General features: G+C 41.5%; 1 protein-coding gene across 1 annotated transcript in view; it reads left to right on the plus strand.

Moving 5' to 3' along the window:
• The window catches only part of itgbl1 (integrin, beta-like 1), an 82,089-nt gene that overhangs the window by 18,277 nt on the left and 40,329 nt on the right, over window positions 1–23,483 (plus strand). Inside the window, exons 3-7 of the mRNA XM_033617127.2 lie at window positions 6,716–6,862; window positions 10,424–10,546; window positions 12,162–12,302; window positions 17,691–17,831; window positions 20,424–20,570. Coding sequence (XP_033473018.1) covers window positions 6,716–6,862; window positions 10,424–10,546; window positions 12,162–12,302; window positions 17,691–17,831; window positions 20,424–20,570 — 699 coding nt within the window. The remainder of the gene's footprint in view (window positions 1–6,715; window positions 6,863–10,423; window positions 10,547–12,161; window positions 12,303–17,690; window positions 17,832–20,423; window positions 20,571–23,483) is intronic.

Below are 23,483 nucleotides of genomic sequence, written 5' to 3' on the forward strand. Positions count from 1 at the left end.
TCAAACCCGGGTCAGCAGTTCTCTCTGTGTCTCTAGCAACAGCGGCCACTGATGTGGACTGAGGCAGAAAGCCAAGTTTGTCTGCAATCCAGGACAAACTGTAACTTAATAATTCTGGCAGACTTTATCATACACGTGTCCTTCTCACCCTGTCTCCAAGGAGCAATTAATGTGGGGAGGCTTGAACATGAGAATAATAAAAAAAAAAAAAACAACTCTTTCCCCCTGATGGATGGTTGTTTTGAGGTTCAGTAGGAATCACTAACTATAAAATATTGGACGCAGCCACCGTGCCATCGCCCATTGGTTTTTTGGACTCTTGTTTTTAAACCTTGAGTTTGGCATTTTGGCCATTGCCATTACAGACTTTTGGAGCCAGAAGTGACCATATCTGGGCAAGAGGGAGGAGCTGAGCTTGATTAGCAGCTAGCATTTACAGCTATGGTTAAGTATGCTAATGTTAATGCTAATTTTTCGCTCGTGAAAAAGAGGCTTAAAACCAGTAAAGGTCCAGTGTGTAGGATTTAAGGGGGTTATGTCAGCAGTAATGGAATATAGTATGTTTTCTTTAGTGTATAATTACCTGAAAATAAGAATCGTTGTGTTTTTGTTATGTTAGAATGAGCCGTTTATATGTATATAGGGAATGGGTCTTCATCTAAGGAAATCGCCATGTTGCACCACTATGCCCAGAATCGATCAACCAAACACTAACTCTTGGGCCATTTGGGTTTTCGAGGTTTCACATAGGCCACAGCAGTTATAAGCCCTGTTGCGATGAAAGCATCAGAAAACTATGATTTTTAATGTGTTTTTTGTTGTTGTTGTTTGTTTTTAAATGGTTGAAATTATTAAGTAAGTTGGTTTTGGGGAAGAGAAGACCCCTGCTGACAATTCAACACGTTGTTGTGCGACCTCGTCACATATCAACGTTTGGTCGTGGACTTTCCACGTCCACAAGGTAAGGTACCCTGGGTGCGTTGGTTGTTGACATTCTGAGACACCATGTCAAGTTCTGCCTGTTACATGCATCGTCTTCTTTAAAAATACATTTCCATTTTCACAGGCAGTTTAACGTTTACATACAGTCTATTTCAGTATAAACTCACAATGTCAATACAACATGTTTTTTTTCCTTCGTCCAACGACTAACCCAAGTGGTTGAGTTTTGGCAACAAAAATGCATGATTGGGTTTAGGAAAAAAGAACAGGGTTTGGTTTTATGATCTTACAGGAGGCAAACACCGCTCTCCTGCGTGAAAGTTGGTGTTTGTTGGACCCATCCACCACCAACTTGGACTTTCGCCGCCATAACTCTTATCCTTGTCCCGACACATTACCCCCTGACGGTGCCTAGCACTGCTAAACTATAACGGCAACCGGACGTTTATCATGATGATGTTAAAGGATAGCATTTTTCATCAGTGTTTGATACTGCAAGTCACTGTGTTAGTGCTTGATTTCAACGTCTTCGGAGTGAGACCAGGTTGCACCGGCCTGAGTGTAACATGCCAAATTGCATATAGGAGAAACACTGATTTCTATCATGAAACTGCTTTAGTTTTTGCCAGTTTTCATCACGTGGTCTGTTTGTTTTGGAGAGGAAGGGTCCTCTGTGGATAATTTGTCTCCTGGTATAAACCTCCTGAACACTGAACACTGAAAGAATTCCAACCAATTAAAGCTGGTTGCAATCTGCACTCCTCACTGCTTGATGTCTCTACATCCCCCTAAATCATACACACTGGACCCTCAAAAACAAAATGTACCTCAACATCCAACTCTGAAGGTCATTTTGTACAACCAAATGCAGAATGAGACTTCTTCAGGCAGCCAAATGTTACAAAATATTTCCATGAACTGATAGCCACAGCTTCCACTAACCAGTGTTGTCACCATGGTAGCAACTTGTTAGCGGACAGCACCCATCTGTCACTCAAAGCAGCCATGTCCTTAATTACATGTCACTTTAAGCCTTGATAACTTTTAAACAGGTAAATTATATCAGAAGTGACCTCGGTTATGAACAAGAAATCAGCTATAGAGACTCAAGACTGTTTTACCAGGCTGTAAACATGTTAATGTCTGCTTTGAAGTTGGGCATCAACTCACTCATGGGGCCAGCCTCATGTGGCCATATGAGGAACTGCAGTTTTTGGTGCTTTGCCCTGGCTTCCTTTTTCAGCCCCGGAGGTTGCTGCTTGGTAAGAACACATTTTAGCCTCTCTAGCTCTTCCTCTCTTTCCCAGGCTGTCGGTTTTCAGAGCCTCTGCGCTTTTCCTGGCTCAGCCCCCCAGCCTCTGTGCCCCCTGCCAGAGCCGGAGAAGATCCCACCCAAGGGGGTTTTATGTCGGCGGCACATAAGAAGTCAGTTTGTTCAGCGCTGCTCCAAATCAAACTCCTCCAGATGCACTTCCCCTCAGCATTACATAAGCTTAAGATGTTGCTTCCAATATGGACACATCATAGACAGATGATATGAACTAATCACGGGAGAACAACTCACTAATGGCAGCCTGTCCAAAATGACTAAAAGGTTTAATTTTTTTTTTTTAATTTCCCAAAGAGAGAGCGAGAGAGAAAAAGGAAAGTAGGGACCCACAGTGGAATGCAGTCCTTGAGCCATTACAGCCCATTAAATTGTTCATCTCTGCATTTTTATTTATTTTTTTGCTAGTACATATTTTGATGCGCTCTCACTTAGATATTCTGAGCTCCATTGGGCAGTGTGCCTGTGTGGTGAGTCACCTAATGATTCCAGTGTGGGCTGCAAGGAGAAAAAGCCACTCATGTCTTTCCAAGTCTACTAGTAAAAGGCGATTTTGATTGGGACCCATTACAGCTCCCAAAGACTTCTCGCTGTAGGAGCAAGTGTTTCTATATTGCTGTTATGAAAAGGTATGATGAAGTCACCAAAGTTGACAACTGAATGTGGAGAACTGTAAAACACCGGAAGGATGAAAAGCGGGAGTTCCTCGTTGTGAGGGCAGCGCGCACAGAGAATGAGTTATTACCTGAGACAGGTGTCTCCTAGATCTTTTCCACAAAACACGAGCTGACGTGTTGCCGTTTCACGCTCCGCAACCCACAGGGAGAGGAAAGCAAGGTGGGATAATTACTCTCTAAAATGAGTATCATGTTATGATGAACATGATCTAAACAAAGTAAGTGGGGGAATGTCATTTGGAGACTATTAAAATCAAGTGCGAGTAATAAATGAGCGCAGAGACAGTCTCAGAGAGTTTTTAGATTTGCAACATATAATGTATGTCTGGCATTATTGCATGGCTTATAATTGAAATTGCATAGAGTTCAAAGAATAGCCTGAAGTTGCTTCATATTAAGTGATACAAGTGTTTTCTGCTCACGTAGAGGAAATTAGTTTTGGTACATGTATTTAACCAGTAATCACTCAAGATTGCTGAATTATTATGTTTGATACAAACCTATTTTCTTGTTTGTCTCCCTCTTTATATTACACTTTGTTTGTCATGTTAACTTCTAAACCAGATATTAGCCTGGCGTATGAGTCACCATCCTCTCCTCTTCAGCAGTTAATCATGGTAACACTACTTCACCTGTTATTACTGCCACTGATACTGGCACAAATGCACCCTCTCCTTCCGACCCCATTGGATGTATCCAGGCACTGGTCGCAGCCTGATTGGCTGGGTGCGCGTGTCCGTCGGGGGTGTGTAGGAAGGACCCTGACACCCCCAAGCCACAGAGAATTACTGCTCCGGAAGCACCAGGAGAGATAAACTGTCGACAGACAGGCACCTTCCCACACACATAAACTTTTGTCCAGCAGACAAAGAGGGTCCATTTTATATGTCAGAGTGATTGTCAAGCGGAGATTAATGGGGGCTAGTGGGTGGCAGTGACTTTGTAATATTCTGCTGAATTAAGTTGGAGAGACTTTAATTCTGTTCTACAGCTATTGTGTGGTCATACCCATCTGCGAAACTAAATGACAAATCCAAAAGTAAATGTCCTCTCTTATTCAGATTGACTCCGTGAGTCTGTGCTGAGGGTGTATTGAATAATCAAATAATAACCACAAAGCAATAAAAGTAGTAACAACTGTGGTCTACAGTAGATTTTTTAATGTGACAATGATTCAAGAATAACTTCCTACTGGAAAAATTGTGTGGTTTTAGTGTGTCCAGCTCCTTTCTCACTGAACAACAAACCTTCAACTCCTACTAACATCTGGTTTTTGCCTTAAATGGCAAAGGTTACAAATCGGCATTAATTCCTAGGAAGAATGATTCTGCAGTAGTCATGGGTATTTATTGGGTCCAGCAACAACTGGCTTCGATCAGCAGTGATGGTAATATGATACCCAGATGGACCATGGGTGTAATATTAGATGTGGATACCAGACCCCAAGATGGTGCCTTTTAAAGGGTGCTCTCACACCTGCCCTGTTTGGTTCGGATCAATCAAACTAAATTTCGCTTGCCCCCTTCAAGACCTTCTTGAAGAGGTGGTCTCAGTCCGGTTACAAATGAACTCTAGTGCGGTTCATTTGTGGTGAGAACGTGTTCCGACCTGGATCTGAACCAACTGCAGTCACATGACACATTGTTTGGGTTAAACATGAACATGTTACAGTCCTGGAGGATTATTAATGTGCACCTCCTCCTGTACTGCCTTAATATGCACATTCAGCACATCCAATGCATCAAAACATTGTTTTCTAGTTGGAGCCGCGCCTCGTTTTCAAACTGTATGATTTGACTAAAATGAACAATGACAGCAATATAGTCCACGATGAGCAGCGCTAAAATCAACCCGCGTAGTTGTCCCTCTATTGTGACATTAGAAAGTGTCACATTTATCTTGCAAGTGTACTCTTCTTCAACGTTTGCTTTACTTCCTGGATTTTTCTCACATGGAAATTCTGACCAATCAAGAGCAGCATTCTCACACAAGGCATTTGATTTGGTCCACCTGTAAATGCTGCCGTGAGAGCACGAACCAACTCTAGGCAATTATACAACTTTGTGACAAAAATAAGTCCCTGATTCGAACCAATGCAAGACAACTCTAGGTCTGAAAGCACCCTAAGTCCAGTGAGAATTGCTCACCTGGCACAGCATAATTTTTGCAAGTAGGTATAGTTGTGGCTGGAACAGCTACGCAACCTTCGCTCCTTAGTCCAGAATCGGAAGCCCACGATGAAAATGCTAACTTAGCATTTTGTTAGCTATGAAGTCTTAGGTTAAAAGAGAGGTGGTCAAGATTAGGGTAGGGTTACATCTTGCTACTTAAAAGGTGAACTTTGTCTGTGTATAATGAATAAAATAGATTAATAAGGTGGATTTTTGCTACTTTGGCCTCATTTATTCACTACAATGTTGCATTGTTGCATGGTTAAAAAAACGTTGAATTGATGGGTTTGTCCATGTGGACAATGTGGCTGCACCTACACACTGCAATGATGCACCGCCATCTCCGTCTGAGCAGCGCTGTAAAATCATTCCAAATTAGTTGGCACCCAGTTTAAAGAGAGACTCTATGATAACAGATATGATGAAAAAATAACCACAGTAACATTTTCACTGGTCTCCATGCTGCTGTCCACTGTTTACTACCCCTGTTTCCGGCGTGTTGGTGGCTTTGAACGTGACACACCAAAATAAAAAAGAAGGGTATTCTTGTCTACTGCAGAGCTATGTACATGGCTACTGGTCTACTGGCAATGGGAAAGTAGTCTATCGTCTTTTTAAAGCAGGTTTTCCAACATTTAAAAACCTGCATATATGCGCTAATGTGGGCGAAAAAGGGTCACTGTTTTAAGATGCTTAATCGGCTTTGATATGCCAACACAATCTCAAGATCATGACATTATTTCTAACCTGTTTGGAACAACACTGCAATGATATGGCATTTCAAACTTTTGTTCTTTTCTTTTGTTCTCAAAATATAGAACAGCCAGCAGAATGTGGATCCACCCTGAGCCTCTTTTTTTACAGTTTGTATAACAAATGTATAAAGGTGTTAGATTGCTTTATTGTCTCTGTGATGCAGCTTTCTTTGAAGCGCACTCTCCATATTCTTCTTTTCCTTGAATCTGTTCGAGTCCCCTGAGACATATCGATAATGAGAAGAGACAAGAGACTTGCCTGTTAATGACTGATGGATAGCCCTTGAAAAGGACACCACGTTTACATGATGAACAAGTCAGGAGAATGATTGAGTGTGACATACAAGGCCCCTTGCCGCTAAATGCATTGGGAGCAACATTTATAATAACTTGTCAACAGCCTTCATTTGCATCATATGATTCCTCCTGTTTTTCATTTTGCTCAGTATGGCCATCAGAATGATGAGAATAGATGAGAAGTAGTGGCGCTAAACTATCCGTGATTAAAGGGACAGCTTTTATATCATCCTGAAATTTTGTGACAAAAGGGGCAGTATTGCAAATGAGTCTGCCTGCATGCTTACTACATGTACATATATGGAGGGAAATGTATATTTCATCTCTATCTTGAGAATGCATTTGGCCTGTCACAATAAACAGAAGCCAAGGGAGTTGAATTAATCCTAGAACTCCAATTCCTGTACTCTCCCGGTACTGCAAAGACTTCGTGGCTATATAGAATAACATTTGTGTGTCCTTAGTTTGGAGTCATTTGAAGCGCAGGCAATGAGCATGCTTTTCAGCATTGATAAACAGCATGTGGTGTGTTGTGTTTCCCTTTAGACCGAGGCTACTGTGACTGTGGGACGTGTGAGTGTGATGAAGGCTGGTTCGGCGATGCCTGCCAGTTCCAGGAGGAGTGTAACCTAACCGGCAAGAAGAGCAAAGAGCTTTGCAAAAACCCACAGGGGGTGGTATGCTCTAACAGAGGTACTGCGGCCACACATACATGTATACACACAACGCGTCTATACACAGTAGCAAGAAAAGAACACTCAAACATTAAGAAAACTCTGCATGGAACAGACAACCACACAGAATACACAACACTTACATAAAGTGGCATTTATGGTATTTTGCTTTTGGTACCACTTTCCAGTTATACAGTCTCTAATAAAGGTTTATAAAGTGTATAGTTATTGCTGCTTATAAACACTTTATAGGCTAGTAATAAGCCATTAATAAAGACTTATTCTTGGTTATGAAATCTACTGACTTTTTTAACGACAGATCTGATTTATTACAAAGTCAGAAACTCATTGTTGATCTTGTACATTTTTTATAATAAGCCATGAAGTCTGCAGTTTGAAAGCTTGTACGAGTTTGTCCTTGTTAATAGCTTATTACTGATCATTAAAATCATTAAAGGTATACTATGCAGGAATTGTTAGTTGCTGGTTGTAAACAAGTTCATATTTGGCCCCTCCTCCCTACATTGTGTGTGTGTTCACTGCAAGCTATTGTACTATTGTAGGAATGCTATATTTAATGTAGTGGAAAAGCCGAATAAACAAGCTAACCACTGGCGGGGCGACTTCCGGGGCTGAAAGATGAAGCCAAGGAAAGATGAAGGATCCTTCAGTGGCTGAATTTCAAGGATGCTACGTCATCAAATCCCACGTAAGGACTGCTCCAATGTCAAGGATCCCTCAAATTCTACCAAGGACAGAGACCTTCATTCAGAGAATTCTCCAGGATGCGTGTGTGTGTATCCTCAGCAGGTATAAAGTACCCACAATTCTTTGTGCACGATTTGCCGGAAGTGATGGCGGGGACTCTGTAATGAAATCTGCACCAGCGGAGCTCGACAGGATTTAGATAAATATGTCATTTATTTGGATAAATATCTCCAGGAGTTTTTATCGTACAAGCATAAAAAATAATGACAAAAACCTCATACTTTACACTTTCCAATATGCCCACTGCCGATAATGAGATTTTTAAAAGGGTTAGCTAAAACATAAAAGTTTTTAAGTTAATAATTTACAGCCATGATAGAGCGCTTTTTAAAAAGTATAATCCAGAAATATATTCACGTGACTCTGAAATCACTGCTTACATTTGTCCCAACTGTACAACAACATTAGCGAGTGCCAAAATTATCACAGTATCCTGAACCCCCCTCAGTCCGCTGAGAGTTACTGACACACACCTGGGGGCACTCATAACCTGTTCCAATGTGTGCTCACCGAATGCTAGGAAGAACTCTTCCCTTGCTTCTGTAGGGTACTTCCTTGGAAGGACTCATCCTGCCAAGGTAGGATCCTTGACTTTGAGAAACACCAACTGAAGTGCCAAAAACTGCAGTTCCTCGAATGGCCACTTGAGGCTGGCTCCAGAAGCGAGTCAATCCCTACAGACCCCCATGTTAAAATACCCAACTTTACAGGGTAAATAAACATGTTTATAAACATGTACCAGGCTGTATACAGCCTGGTACAGAAAATAGTTTTGGTCTCTATAGCTAATTACAAGATTTATGATAACTGTACAGGGGGGTGAACCTGTTTACATTTATTAAGGCTTAAAGTTAAGGCTTATTTAAAGGCGGGGCCACTTGAGTGACAGGCTGTCTGCACGGCGGCACCACAGTCTATGAGTCAGACCCATCCCTTGCTTCCACAGCTCCACCCTCTTGTCCTCTCTTCAAAACAGGAGTCTATAAACCAGTGGGTGACGTCAGGGTGGCTACGTCCACTATTTTATACACTCTATGCACTGACACCTATAGAGCTCGTAAGTCACGCCCCTTCCAGCAGACCCCCATCGGACCTCTAGGCTCGGAAAATATGAATGGGAGTCAATGGAGAGAAAATTATTATTTTCTGGTCCCAGTCATTAAATGCCTTGGATTACACAAATGTTTTGTGTGGGTCTAAATAATATTTTTTCATGTTAAGAGTTTGACAGTTTATTGTATGATTCTTCAGTTAAAGGCTGTGGAAACAACGTAATGAGAAAGACTACATGTCGCCTATGTGACGTCACGTCATCACACTTTCCCTCCACTTCTCAACTAACACAGTTAGTATCAAAATCAAAATCAAAACAGTATCAAAATTCTTCCCGCTAAATTGTAGCCTTCTTTGCACGAAAAATATATATTAAAAATTCACAAACAACATATGTGAAATTCACGGCACAATTCAAACGGGACCAGAAAATAATTTTCATCTAGCCATTGAAACACATTATGAGAAATCAATTTTTAAGGTCCCATGTACCGGAAACGGAAACACGCAACTTACGAGCTCTATTGCTGTTGGGAGAAATTCCTATGGATCGAAGTCCAACAGAAAACAGGCCAATAGGCATTGCTTTCCTTCAGTGCTCACTGAAGAAAGTGAAAGCCAACCCCTGTATCACTTTAATTTTGGAATTAATTTTGTCCTCTCGGTGTTTCGTCTTGCCATATTTGCATTTTTTTCTGCACTGTATCCGCAATTTTCATAGCTTCGATTTGATTGCGTGCTTTGACTACCTTATCGATACCTTTTTTAGAGCTTCGACCCTACCTACGCACTGTGCCCTTCGACATTCCAAACATAGCAAAGCAAAAAGGAAATAAGAAAATGCAGGCAGAGGACAAGGTCTCTGCAGATAAATACACCGCCAACAACTTCTAGTATTATTTTAAGAAAAATCCTGCATAATATACCTTAAAGTTACAAATCATAAATCTCTTTAGACTTGATTTCTTTCAGTTAAGGTAGATACATGTAATGTCTTTGCTCTTATACACAGTATAAACAATCTCTTTCACTAACACAGGTACATTAATACATGCATGAATGAGCATCAATTGGAGGACTGACATCTTGAGTTAACAATACTGTAAGTATTGATAATTCAATGTGGCCTTAAACCTCACAAGCCAGAGCTTATTTGATGCACACACTCTCAGCTTGTGCCTTTCTATCTGTGGACACATGATTGAGCACTGGCACTCTGTGGACACAAGCTGTGAGGTGATGTCTGGAGTGATGTTGTTTTCCACACACTGACAGCCCCTTATCCACCTGGGCTTAACCTCACCACCGGCCCACAATGCCTCCAGCTAAATGAAGGATAAATGTATATTTGTGTGCCAGCGTGTGTGTGTGTGTGTGTGTGTGTGTGTCTGTGAAAGCATGCACTGTACAGTATGTGGCCTGTGTGAGTGTTTAGAAATGCAAATTTATTCATGGCATGTTGTGTAGCCTTCCGTCCCTATAGCGCGGCATTCAAAAGGCCCCAGCACACACATGCATAATCACACCTTCACCGCCCTCAGCAGTCAGACACCAGTCTAGACCCGATGCCACATGATGCACAGACGGTGCCTACTATGCACATCTGCAAACCAGCTGGGTTCTTGGTCTTTAAGTGCATGGCTCGAGAACGTACACAAATCATTCCACCCGCAGCCAGCCACATACCATAAACACACACACACACGACCTTTTCCGACAAATAAGCTTAAGCTGTGTCTAAAGCTGTTATCTTTAATAGGCACCTGCCACTGTGGAAGCTGCATGTGCAACAATCAGGACAACAAGGGGCTGGTGACAGGAAAGTTCTGCGAGTGTGACGACAGTGAGTGTCTGGACGAGGACACTGGAGAGGTGTGTGGAGGTATGCCCTGCAGTCCCTGTGTCACCCACTCACTCTTCCTCCCCAGAAATGAAGAGGTGCCTTAGTTTAACAGGTTAATATAGGACTGTCCGTATTAGTCACTCTGCTTGACATAAGGAAACACATTAGCCTCATGTGTCCGTGAAGGTTAATTTGAGGTTCGACCTGTTGACTTTAGCTTTCTGCATTTGATGGTGTTATACTCACCCCTGTTCCCCACAGGTTGCTCAGTGCCTGCTTGTTAATGTCAGTTTGCCATTATTAATTTCCTTTTGGAAAACAAATGATGGAGTTTGCTTATCTAGCTTTTGTCAGTAATACCTTAATTTGTCGAGCAAGTCTCAAAGATGACAATTAAAAGCAGTTAATACAAATATTAAAATGTTAAATATGTTATTTTTTTATCTGTAAAACATTTATGACATTTTGACTGAAGAAAATGCACCTGTTTTTTTTTTTTTTGTTGGCAAAAATACAACAGCATCCGCAATAAAGAAATACTTCACCCTCTAGATTATAATTTGTATTTTATTACTCACCCTGTGATGCATTGAATTCCTGAGGAAAAAATTGTTTTTCTCAAATGCCTGTGGTGAACGAAGAATCCAAAAACACAAAAAAAATTCTTAATAAGCAAAAGTAAATGGGGTCCATGTTTCAAAACAGCAAGATGCCCGTTTACAAACTCTCACACAACTTGTGCAGTATAATCCAAGTCTTATTTATCTAGCTGTATGCTCTGTGCTTCCAAAACTTTATGATGAGTAACTGAAACTTACCTCTGCTCTCTTCAAAGCCAGACTCCACTGACAAAAACAATCATTTTACCTTGCTCATCATGGGAGCTGCTGGTCTATTGCTGCTCACTGTGTACCCAGTTCAGACCAGTGATTCCCGACGAGATGAAATTATTTTAGAACGTTGTAGAGAAAAGTTGCAGTGGTGTGAACTGGCCGTCTGAGCTCAACTCGAGATGACTGATGGTGTCACCTGTAACTCAGCTGGTGAAATTGCCGGTGGCTTTAGAATGTAAAGCTTGTTGCCTGTTTCTACAGCGAATCAGCTTGTAGTGAAGTCCGCTGGTCAAGTCAAAATGGCCGCAGGAAGAAGGTACAAATTATATTCAGCCACAAAATAAGCCTGAAAAGCTGAAATCAGAACAGAAGTACAGAGAGTTGTTGCATAGAGATGATACACCATCTCATCTAGTTGCATTGGTCTGAACCTGCAGGTTTTTAGAGCATTGCAGAGCGGCATATTGCAAGTAGTTGCCTGTTTCAACTCGTCTCATCACGAATCTTTGATCTGAACTGGCCTTTAGATATTTTGTAATAATTTTGCTTGTTAAACTTGAAGTTCTCAAGAACTTTCTTTATTTTTGGATTCTTCGTTCACCAGAGGCGTGTGAGTTTTCTTCACAAATTCAACATTACACGGGTTGAATAATTGATATGGTCATTTGGGGGTCAAAGTATTCCTTTAAAATCCTAAAAACTGGACACTTAAATGGGTAAGAAGGAGTTAATGTCAACATCTGTTTAACTGTCTGTCAGTCTGTAACACTGGGAGAGGTGAACTCATCAGCTGTTGCATGTGCATTCTGATCTGCTTCCAGGCCATGGCCAGTGTTACTGTGGAAACTGTTACTGTGCTGCTGGTTGGCATGGAGACAAATGTGAATTCCAGTGTGACATCAGCCCATGGGAAAGCAAGCGGAGATGCACCTCTCCAGATGGCAAAATCTGCAGCAACAGAGGTCTGTTAACGGATTCAGAGCCAGTACTGTATACAGTGTACAGTCTTCTGAGATCCTACTTTAAATTATTTCATGGTTAAGTTCCTACAGCAAAATTAGAAAGAATTTTTCCCAGCAGCCATTGTGCGGATATTTATTATCACTGATTCACAGGGCAATAAAACACTATAATGATAAGCATTGCCAGGAAGCTCTGTAATTTGTAAATCGTCACTACAGCTTCAAACCCTATTACAAGCCACCTCATAATAGTGACAATTGCAATTGAATTGTGTTGCTAGGAAACAGGAAACAAACAATCTAAATGGGATGAGGTTCATTTCCTGTCTGTTATCTAAGGTCATTAAGAGGAGGATAAGACACTAGCTGTGTCTCAATTCAGGGCCTGCAGCTTTCTAAGGCTGCATTTGAAGACTGATTGCGTCACATCTGCGCAACCAAGGCTGTCCAAAGGCTCCTTCAAATGTTGCCTTCTTTCCCAGAATTTGGAAGATGCAACGGATGAATCCTTCGTGGCCCAGCCTATCCCAGGATGCATTGTGCGCTGGTGACCATTATATATTAATATAAACTAACTAACAGTTGTTAGCTAGCTAACAGTTGACTGTTGTTAGCATTACTGTTAGCTAAAACATTGTGTGCTGGTGACCATAATATAAACTAACTAACAGTTGTTAGCTAGCTAACAGTTGACTGTTGTTAGCATTACTGTTAGCTAGAAGCACACAGCTTAAACAATCTTAATTAAATAAGTTTACCCGAAAAACGGTCCATCAGCCTGAAATATATCGAACGGCGGTGTTTCCGGCGGTGAATCATCTCCTCAAGCATCAAAAAAAAAAAAAAAAAAGTATATATATATGTATAATAACACTCTCTGGGTTCATGATTTAGGGATAACTAACTTACTAGCTAACTCCGTCTTTCGTCAAGCACAGCTGGTTGCCAGGTAACAGGAGTGCCACTGGGTCTGGGCGAGAACAACTGGTGATGCAACCAGGAAATCCTCCGCAGACCTGATTGCCCATTTTGGAGACCTCTCAGTTTGGCTGATGCAGTATTCAAAGAATGTGGCCAACGTTGTCCGCAAAGGCTGCGTCCATCAAAGGGTGCAGTCCCTAAATTGAGACACAGCTACTATCCCAGGAGTAGTGAACCACTGGGGAGCAAACGAATGGAATTATACTATAGATATATTAATATAGATTTAAATAAATGTTGATTGATCTGTCATAGTTTCCAGCGTTTGTGACAAGAGAACCGAACAGTTCAGCGTGACTTCTGCTGTCACAGATGAAAAAGGGTCACCTCTGACGTTCACCTTCAAAACTGAGAGTGAAGAAAGAGATGGAAACATAGAAAAAAACACAAGCAGCAGGAATACAGAGGAAAAGAGAAAGAAGACTGGTTTAAGAAATCCTCATGTAAATTCCCTTAAAGTCATCAGAGCTTGGCAGACCAGGGAGCCAGAGAAAAAGCTTCACTAACCTAGCTCAAGTGATCCTGCGGGATTTCAGTGAAGCTCTCTAAAATTAATTACAGTGGACTGGCTAAGGGCTGGCTAAGTGGTAGGGCTAAATGGTAGGCTACATGGACAGAGCCCCATGATTTATGGTTAAGTGCACAGCTGACACAGCATTAACAACCATCCACTGTGTTCGTGGTGTAGTAGCCCATTGTACTCCTCTTTAGTATGGAAAAGGGCAGTGAAAGGCTTCACCATCCCAAGAGCTACCAGATAACCAAACAAAGGAAATATGACTGCAATTAAAAGGGAGTTCATCTCAGTTTAAATCAATTTATACACATTTTTTTCCGGCTTGCTCCATTAACTCGACAGCATTTTCTGAGTCTTTTAAAAGTACCTGTTATCAATTGAATTATTTATCGATCCCTTTTTGATACATTGTTGGAATGTGGAAAAAGTTGCAGGTTTTATAGCTTTAATTTAGTTTTCTTGCTCACTTTGTTGAACAAAAGCCAATCTCAGAACCAACTGATGGTAAGCCTCTGGGGGCAATGGCCAAATACAAACAAAACCGACCGCAGTTTGTGTCCCACGTGAAAGTCACAGTTGTTGAAATGCAACTTTACATAGTTTACATACAGTTGTCGTGCACTGACGTCACTCATGATTAGGGCTGTCAACGAATATTCTAAATTCAAATTTAAATTCGAATTTGAAAAAAAAAAAATGGACCTTCGAATGTGAAAATTGATATTCGATTGTGGAGACAAAAAAAAACACCACCACAGCTGTCCTCTTTGCGAGTGGGCGTTGGCCTGGGCCGCTGCACTGAACGCACTGCATAAGGCCACACCGCCCGCATAAGTGCTGCAAAGCGCAGCGCACCGAAATTCTCGCGCGAGCCGGAGCACTTCCATTCACATCAGACGCGCATTTCTCCACGCTGGTCGACAAGCGGTTCTGCTCCCAGATAATTGTTTTATGTGTTTTAATGTGTAGGTGTGTAAATGTTTTCAAAGACGTTTATGTTGAAATAAAAATACCTACAATGTTCCCTTGTATTAATACATATACAAGTATGTTTCCTTGTATTAGTTTGCCCTCTTGTGGACATAATGCGAAAAAAAAAATTTGAATGGTTCAAACCTATGAGTTATTTTTAGAAGGAATATTCGAATGTCATTTTTGAGCAATTTTGACAGCCCTACTTGTGATGTATTTACGTTACATTACATGGCGTAACAAACTTATTTATTTTAATCCAAAACATGATCTTTATTCTGAACCTAACCATGAATATTTCGCAATATTAATACATGTTACAATATGTTTAAAGTGTGTGACAAATAGAGACGCTAAATGGTGCCCTGTGCATAACTATCAGACGACAAGGGGCGTGACAAAGCATCAGTGTTTGACGACCTGGGAATGAGAAAGGGTTGTCTCTTTGAACACATTCTCACTCCGGCCTCGTCACATATTGACGTTTAGTTACGGACTTTCCACGTCCAGATACGACGTAAAAGGTAGCCTGGGGTCATTGGTTGTTGAAGTTCTGGGACGCCGTGTCAAGTTCTGCCTGTTACGTGCATTGTCTTCTTTCAAGATACACTTCTGTTTTCACAGGAAATTTAACGTTTACATACAGTCTCTTTCAAAATAAACGTACTACGGCATGACAACACCACAAATTGACGTTTTTTTTTCCTCCAACAACTGATGCACATAGTTAGGTTTAAGAAAAAAGAACAACGTTTGGCTTTATAATCTTACGGGGCGGGAACACAGCTCTCCTGTGTGAAAGTCGGTGTTTGTTGGACCCATCCACCACCACTCCTGCCCACCCCACTCGGACTTTCGTCTCCTTAACTTTTGTTCTTGTCGTGCTGTGTTTCCGCCGACACCACCGAGACGCGTATCATGCCAATGTTATAGGACGGCTTTTTTCGTCAGTGTCTGACGCCGTAAGGCACTGCCCAAGCGCTGTATTTCGACAACTTCAGAGTGAGACCGGGTTGTCTCTGGAGCCTATCCCAGCTGACACTGGGCGAGAGGCAGGGTTCACCCTGGACAGGACGCCAGACTATCACAGGGCTGACACATAGAGACAGACAACCATTCATGCTCACATTCACACCTATGGGAAATTTAGAGTCACCAGTTAACCTGCATGTCTTTGGACTGTGGGAGGAAGCTGGAGTACCCAGAGAAAACCCACACTGACACAGGGAGAACATGCAAACTCCACACAGAAGGGCTCCCCCACCCCGAGATATGAACCCCTCACTCTGGCTTCGAACAAACATCCCTCTTGCTGTGAGGCAACAGTGCTAACCAGTATACCACCGTATCGCCCACACACAACTGAAATTGCTGTATTGCAACTGCTGCACACACTTTCCCTTCAGATTATTAGATTTGATCTTAAATTACTTGAGATAACTGATAGACTTGTCAAAATGCAACACATCTATACTGTAAAACTGTTTAAAACATCTCTTTTGAACATGCCAACAGATGTTAAAGCACATTGTTAACAGTGTGACCTTTGCTCAGAATATCATGAAGCCCTATTTTACCCCCTCTGGTTTAGTAAAATATGCCAACATATTCCAGCATCTTTCCCCATTCAAGTGCAACACAATTTTCAGAAGTCAGACAATTTGGCGCTGATTATAATGGGAACAATTCTCAATTCCCATCCCTATATGGCATGTAGCCATTTTGCTCTGAATTAATCCTCCTTTAAAGCATTGTGAAGATAATTCCTGGTGATTATATGAGACGGATCAAGGAAGATGACTACATAAGAGGGTTGATTTGATTTCATCACCCTGTATAGATGTAGCGATGTGAAGTGTTTTGCATAAGAATGTGAAATATCTTCTCTCTCTCCTTTACTTAGCTCAACAGTAACCTTTATCTCCCGCGCCGCTCACACTCTGAAATGAATGAGTGAAGGATTTGACTGACAGTAGATTACTCTGTTTCATTCCAACAAACTGACGACCCCTTCCATCTGTTGGGTTCACCTAGCCTCCTCAGTTGGGCTAATAATACACTAACTGGCGTGCTGTCAAAATGATAACAGCCACATAATGCTGGAGGCTAAATACGTGCATCTATACATGATTTTTTGATCAAAACAATTTGACTCGGAGATAATACGGTTGCATGACGCACAAAGAGGGGAATGATTCCCCTTTTGTGTGTTGCTTTTTAGCTGGAAACAGGGCTTTAGTCAAACACTGTCTGAAAATATAGAACATAAATGCGCTCTCTAATGGAGTCCTGATTTTATAGAGCATTTACAGAACATTTCTGAACAGTAACTAGTACAGGTGGTGTAATCTGCTCCAGTGAAGCCAGGCTGGGACATTTGCGGCAGACATTAAAGTGCACGGCTCTATAAATCCAGGGCTCCAGGGTTATGACGGTGGTGAGGGAGACTGAACCTTGGGCCAAGGGCCAGACACGCGCCAGCCACAGCCCACAGGCTTGCCAGCTGGCCTGGCTCCCCTGGGGTTCCCCGTGCTCTGTCACTGCTGATAAGAGAAAATGGGATTTCCACTGGCTGCTGCTCAGCTGATGCCCCGGCTAAGATGTAAAACAAATGCGAAGGAGACAGACAGATTCGTAGATAAAGGACGGAAAAAAGAGACAGAAGGAGAAGTTGTATTTATCCTGTTGGCTGCAGCCTGAAGTAGATAACTAAATCCTCCCACCCCCACCCACATCTGTGTGAAAAGCTCTCCCCCTGTTCATCATGTCATAATCAATGAGTTATATTTAGCATTGCTTTGTTTGTCTTGATTTATTTGGACTGAATGACTCCAAAAAGAAAACTTACAAAAGAGCATTAATACAATGTGAATTAACGGTATGTGTGTATGTGCTGTTGTGTTTGCTGTGGACCTTAGGGACCTGTGTGTGTGGGGAGTGTAACTGCTATGATGTAGATCCCTCTGGCGACTGGGGAGATATTCACGGAGACACATGCGAGTGCGACGAGAGGAACTGTCATGCAACCTACGACCGATACACGGATGACTTCTGCTCAGGTCAGAATGCTGTTTTCGGATTCACACAACTGTATGCAACACACTGACAGAAATCCTGAGTCCTCTTAAAGATAATTAATAAGTGGTTGAAGATTTGGGGAAATGTGTTTTTTTTGTTGCTTTCTTGCCAAGAGTTGGATGAGCAGATCAATATCACTGTCATGTTCTTGCCCTAATATGCAGCTGGTTAGCTTTAGCTTAGCATAAAGACTGAAAACGAGGGGAAACAGCTAGTCTGGGTCTTTAAAAGGGTAACAAAATCTGCCTACTAAAGACTCAAAAATAGCATGCATATCCAAAAACGATAAATACTTGGTGCTGGACAGAAGAACAAATACAAAAACAGGTCCGTCCACCAGAAACTGTTCGTTTTGGAAATTTCAATAGTATCACCACGTGTGATGTTTCGGGCACCCAAAGGAGCAGTTTCTGGTGTGCTCATTTGTTCCTTTATTATTGTATTTTAACAAAATCTACCCACAAATAAGTGTATGAATGGCAAAACTACATTTTTGCAGTGATTTCATGGAGCCTCAGATGGTTGTAGTACAGGGGTCTTCATTGTTTTTCAGGCCAAGGACCCCTTAGGTCAAAGAGAGGTATAGCAGGGACCCCCTACTACATATGTTGTATAAAACTGAGTTTCCTTATATTTGCGCTTTCACCTGTGGTTTCTGAGGTGAAAGGTATGGCAGAGTCACTTGCGCGAAAAGTTACAAACGATCAACTTTGGCTCTCAGGAATGTCTGTACACTGGGAATAATAATATGATTTAGTGTAACCTTGCTCACATGATTCATGGGTAACAGTTAGCCCATCATTAATGTTGTGTACTTTAAAGTATAGCTTTTTTTTAATGAATAGATTCATGTTAATGTATATTAACTATAATCAAAATCAAATTATCAAACGCTAATTTTGTGGCCCCCCTGCAGTAACTTTGGGGACCCCCTAGGAGTTTTGGACCCCTGTTAAAGACTCACAGTCTAGTGCAGCAGTCGGCAACCCTTACTATCAAAGGAGCTATTTTTGACTAAAAATAATGAAAAAAATCTACATCAACAAGGTGGCTATTTATCATTTGGTACTTTAACTTTCCAGAGCTGGCTGCACATTTTTGCAAGTGGAGAATGTAAGAATTTTCCTAGGCCTTAAGTTTGATTTATAAAAATTAAAATGTTAAAAACACAAGTATTCATTTCCATATAATTGTTTTTGTAGAGGTGCTGTTCAGCAGATTGTTACCTTTTGATAGAGCCAGACTAGTTATTTACTGCTGCTTCCAGTCTTTATGCTAAGCTAAGCTAAGCTAAGTGGTTGCTGGCCCCCAGTTAGCTCACATATTTAGCCACTGTCTGTATATAGGCGTGATATCAGTCTTTTAATCTAACTCTTTGCACAACAGCAAATAGGCATATCCTCCTGAGACCCTGTGTCCTCATACGAAGACATTTTGGGTTTACTGGACACTTCATTTTACTTAACTTAGACCTGTTGTCCTGGTTCATGGACACATTTGTGCTATCTAGTGGCAGTAAGACCACAATACACCAATCCATGTAAAAAAACAAGATGGCAGCCATCTCTGCCAAGTCAGTATGCGGCTGATCCCAATACAAAAGTGGACAAGGTACAAAACCATCTAATGTTTGAAACTTGATTATTTATTATTAATAATGATTTATTTTGATATGACAACAAATTTGACCAATCTCAGCAATGGCAACAAGCTAACACGCTGTCAAATAGAAAGTACTTGATTGAAGACATAAGGAATTTGTCGAGGGACACTGGGACTTTATTATCGTCACATTTGAGGATATAGGAACTTTATTATTGTTGACGATGTTTTTTTTTTTAATACTTATCAGGTCCTACTAATCTCAGATAGCTAGGAGAAATTACAAATGGGAGCCAAACAAAAGTTCGGAACTCAGGAGGATATTTCTCCAAATAGCAAACTTAATTGGACAACTGGTTTATACAATGCACAGCTATAACTGTCCATGTCAGTACCATGTATTGTCTTACCTTTGATAACTGCAGTTCCTCGCACACTAACAACGACTTTCAATCTGACTGTAACCCTCTGGTGCAAATTCAAAGCCATTAAAGTGAACTTCCTATAAAACTTAACTATAAACTAGGGAAGGGTGGGAATGACCTTTTCACTGGATTAATGAACAAAATATGATGGATGCTACCACTGTGCTTACTAGTAATTTACGCACCAGAAAATGTATGTGAGCATCCAAGCATATGCACAGTTAACAGTTCTTTGGTGCATACATTCATGTATGGTATAGGTATAATTAGCGCTGGTCACCCAGCAGCTTAGACGAGGCCAGACAGTCAAAGCTTGTTTAGCCGATGTTCACTAGATCCCCTTCATCTTCTCACCTCCAGCATGTGCTGCCTCTTGTTTATTTTACTACCTCTCTTGCTCCCCTTTTGTCCTCTTTTCTGCTCCACGCTGCTCAGTTCCCACTTCACTCAGAGCTGTTTTTAACCCTTCAGTACACTTATTAGAATTTTCCTCCACTTTGTCTCACCTCTCTGCTCCGTCCACCTCTTCCTCTTCACTCTTGGCAGGTCACGGCCAGTGTAACTGTGGCAGGTGCGACTGCAAGGAGGGATGGGCCGGGAAGAAGTGTGAGCATCCTCTGTCCTGCTCGCTGTCTCTGGAGAGCAGTGTGAAGAAGTGTCGAGGAACGTCCAATTTGCCCTGCTTCGGACGAGGTACCTGGTCTTCCCATCCGCTCCTGTTGCCATGGTGACTGCAGCAGGCCTGTATTCTGTCCTCACCTCTTGGCGTAAAATAGGCCATTTCCAGTGTTTCACATCTCTTAATCCATCCTTAAGAGGGCTGTAAAGACACCAGGGTGCCCGGCAATCAAACCTGATAGCATCTTCAAACAAGCCCTGAAATGAGACACGTCCACTCTGTGCGTTTACCGTGTTGAATATGATAAACATGAATGTATTTGCGGGTTTGTATTACTGCTTGTAAATGTGTGCTAGTTCTTTGTAGGTCTTTGTTTAGTTAAGCACTCATACATATGAATACATGTGAGATTAAGGTGCACTGTTTGCCTGCAACAGTGTAAGCCAGTGCCAGAACAGCTCTCTCAATAGAACAAGACGTGGGTCGATGTGTCTAGATTTATTACACTGCACTGTATGCTTCATTAGTGGCCCTTCTGGACAGAGGAAGCTTGTTTTCCTGGAGCCTCCAAATGTTAGGCCTAATACTAATATTAGATCAGATACTGAAGCAAAACTGGAAGCCTGTGCTAAGAAAAACAAAAGTCCAGGTTGTGCTCCCCTTGTTGTCCCAGTCATGCACCCTTGAGCCTGTTGATTGATGATAGTGAGGTGAAAGTGGGGGAACAGATTCACCAGGAACAGTAGTGTATATTTTCGGCCTAGAAAACCCAATACGCTTCAGACACTGTTTGTGTTTAACTCATGCAGTATCTGCCTGTTGTGTGTGCATAGAGAAATATTCAAATACAGCTTCTATGCATATGACGTCATACATTGGTGCGCTGTCAACATGGAAGGCAGGCAACTAGAGGCAAAAACTAACAACACTGTATAAATGCCAATGATTTGTGCTGTTTACGGCTGTTCCTATCAATCCAAAAGTCCCAAAAGTAGTAGGATGTAAAATCAGAAACAGCAGCAGATGTGGATCAAAAACCTGTGTCTTCAGTCTGGAGTAGGGTCAACTAATATCAAATATAATGTTAAAACTTTTAAACTTGCGTCGAGTTAGATGCAACAACAATTTGCTGTGACAACTTCTCCATGTTTTTAGACACATGCCAGATTTTTAATAGCGTTTAACCAGACCTCTGGCAACATTTGAGCTAGTAGGTAGGAAATAGTAGCTAAAGTTAGCCACCGTTAGCTAGCAACAGTAGCCTGTCAGTGGTGCATCCATGCATCGAATTGAAATATAAAAGACAGCTACACCTAAGCACATTAACTCACTGTCCAAAAACAAGATGGCAATCATTTCAGTTGTGGATCCGATCGTACACAAAACAGTTGCAGTCCACTAGACTCTTGTATGCTGTCATTGGCTTGCCATGTAACATCTGTAACGTTAGGAGGTCTTGAGGATGAGGTAATTTGTAACAACACCGGGCAAATCGATAAAGTTGATGGCAAAATTACTTTTCTTTCTTTTGTATTATAGCCGACATGAGTTTCAATTTTCTGACGATACGTGCTGCCTGCGAGTTCATCTAGCTATTTTATGTAGTCATGTTCCTCTATTTCTAGGTCACACAGGATATTTATAAGTTTCTGCCCTCCATTTGAGTCTTACAATTGTAGCAGTCACATGATTGCAAACAAGCTATTGCCGAATCCTGACCTGTGCACAGAATTACACGACACTGCCTCCTCCCATTTTCTCTTGCTCGTTTTAAAGGAGTTGAAGTAACCAAAACTACTCTAACTTTGGCATTAATGTGTATGTAGGTTTATATAGGACCCTACCACTCACTGTGAAAAGCAAACTGAGAGAATTAGTTTTTTGGACTTTTAAAATTTGTGGTCCTTGAATATGAACTTGGATTGAAACAGACACGTTTAACCCTTGCCAAAACAACACCATTAACCCTTTTCCTCCACTTGGAATGGGTTCTTTCTGGTTCCCACACCTAATTTAGTAAAGTTTGGAACATTTCAACCAAAAATAAATTGGTTCAGAACCCAAATAGTTGGTCCCTGCTGAGGCAAAGAAATAGCAGGTTTGCCTTGACCTTGACGACATCGGTTGGCGTGTCATTTGCTACAGATTGGAAAGAGCGGGTGGAGAAGGTAATAATGGGGAAGTCAAGTGAGAAATCGTAAGAAAAAGGAATGTGCAGTGATCTCATTAATAGTTGACCCATGCTTGTTTTTTGGATAAAAACAAATATCTGTAATAAGAGAACAAAAGATTGCAGGTAATCAGTGTGAGCCACCATCTTGCTACTACTATTTACTGCTTTGGTCTGAATCAGGTTGTATAACTGCCTAGAGTTGGTTCGTGTTCTCACGGCAGCATTTACAAGCGGACCAGATAAAATGCCTTGTGTGAGAAAGCTGCTCTTGATTGGTCAGAATTTCCATGTGGGAAAAATGAATGTGCTGAATGTACATATTAAGGCAGTACAGGAGGAGGTGCACATTAATAATCCTCCAGGATGGTAACATGCTCATGTTTAACCCAAACAATGTGTCATGTGACTGCAGTTGGTTCAGATCCAGGTCGGAACACGTTCTCACCACAAAGGAACGGCACCGGAGTTCGTTTGTATCCAGACTGAGACCACCTCTTCAAGAAGGTCTTGGTTTGGTTGTTTTGGTGCACACCTGAGTGTGATTGCCATGTCCACACCTGCTCAAATGATCCGCACTTAGGGGGGAAATGACCTTGAGTTCAATTGAACCGAACGGAACGCTGCAGGTGTGAACACACCCTTACATTCTCGTGCAGGAGTAAAAATTCCACAATCTTAATATTATTAGATGAGTGAGGCCAAAAAATGTTTTAAACAGGAGGGGGAAACATGCAGTCAGTCCACTAACTGCTCACCTATTACATCCATTGATGCACAAATTTGTAATTAAGATCACACTGAACTACTACACATG

The sequence above is a fragment of the Epinephelus lanceolatus genome, chromosome 14 (assembly GCF_041903045.1).
Source record: "Epinephelus lanceolatus isolate andai-2023 chromosome 14, ASM4190304v1, whole genome shotgun sequence".
NCBI lineage: Eukaryota > Metazoa > Chordata > Actinopteri > Perciformes > Serranidae > Epinephelus > Epinephelus lanceolatus.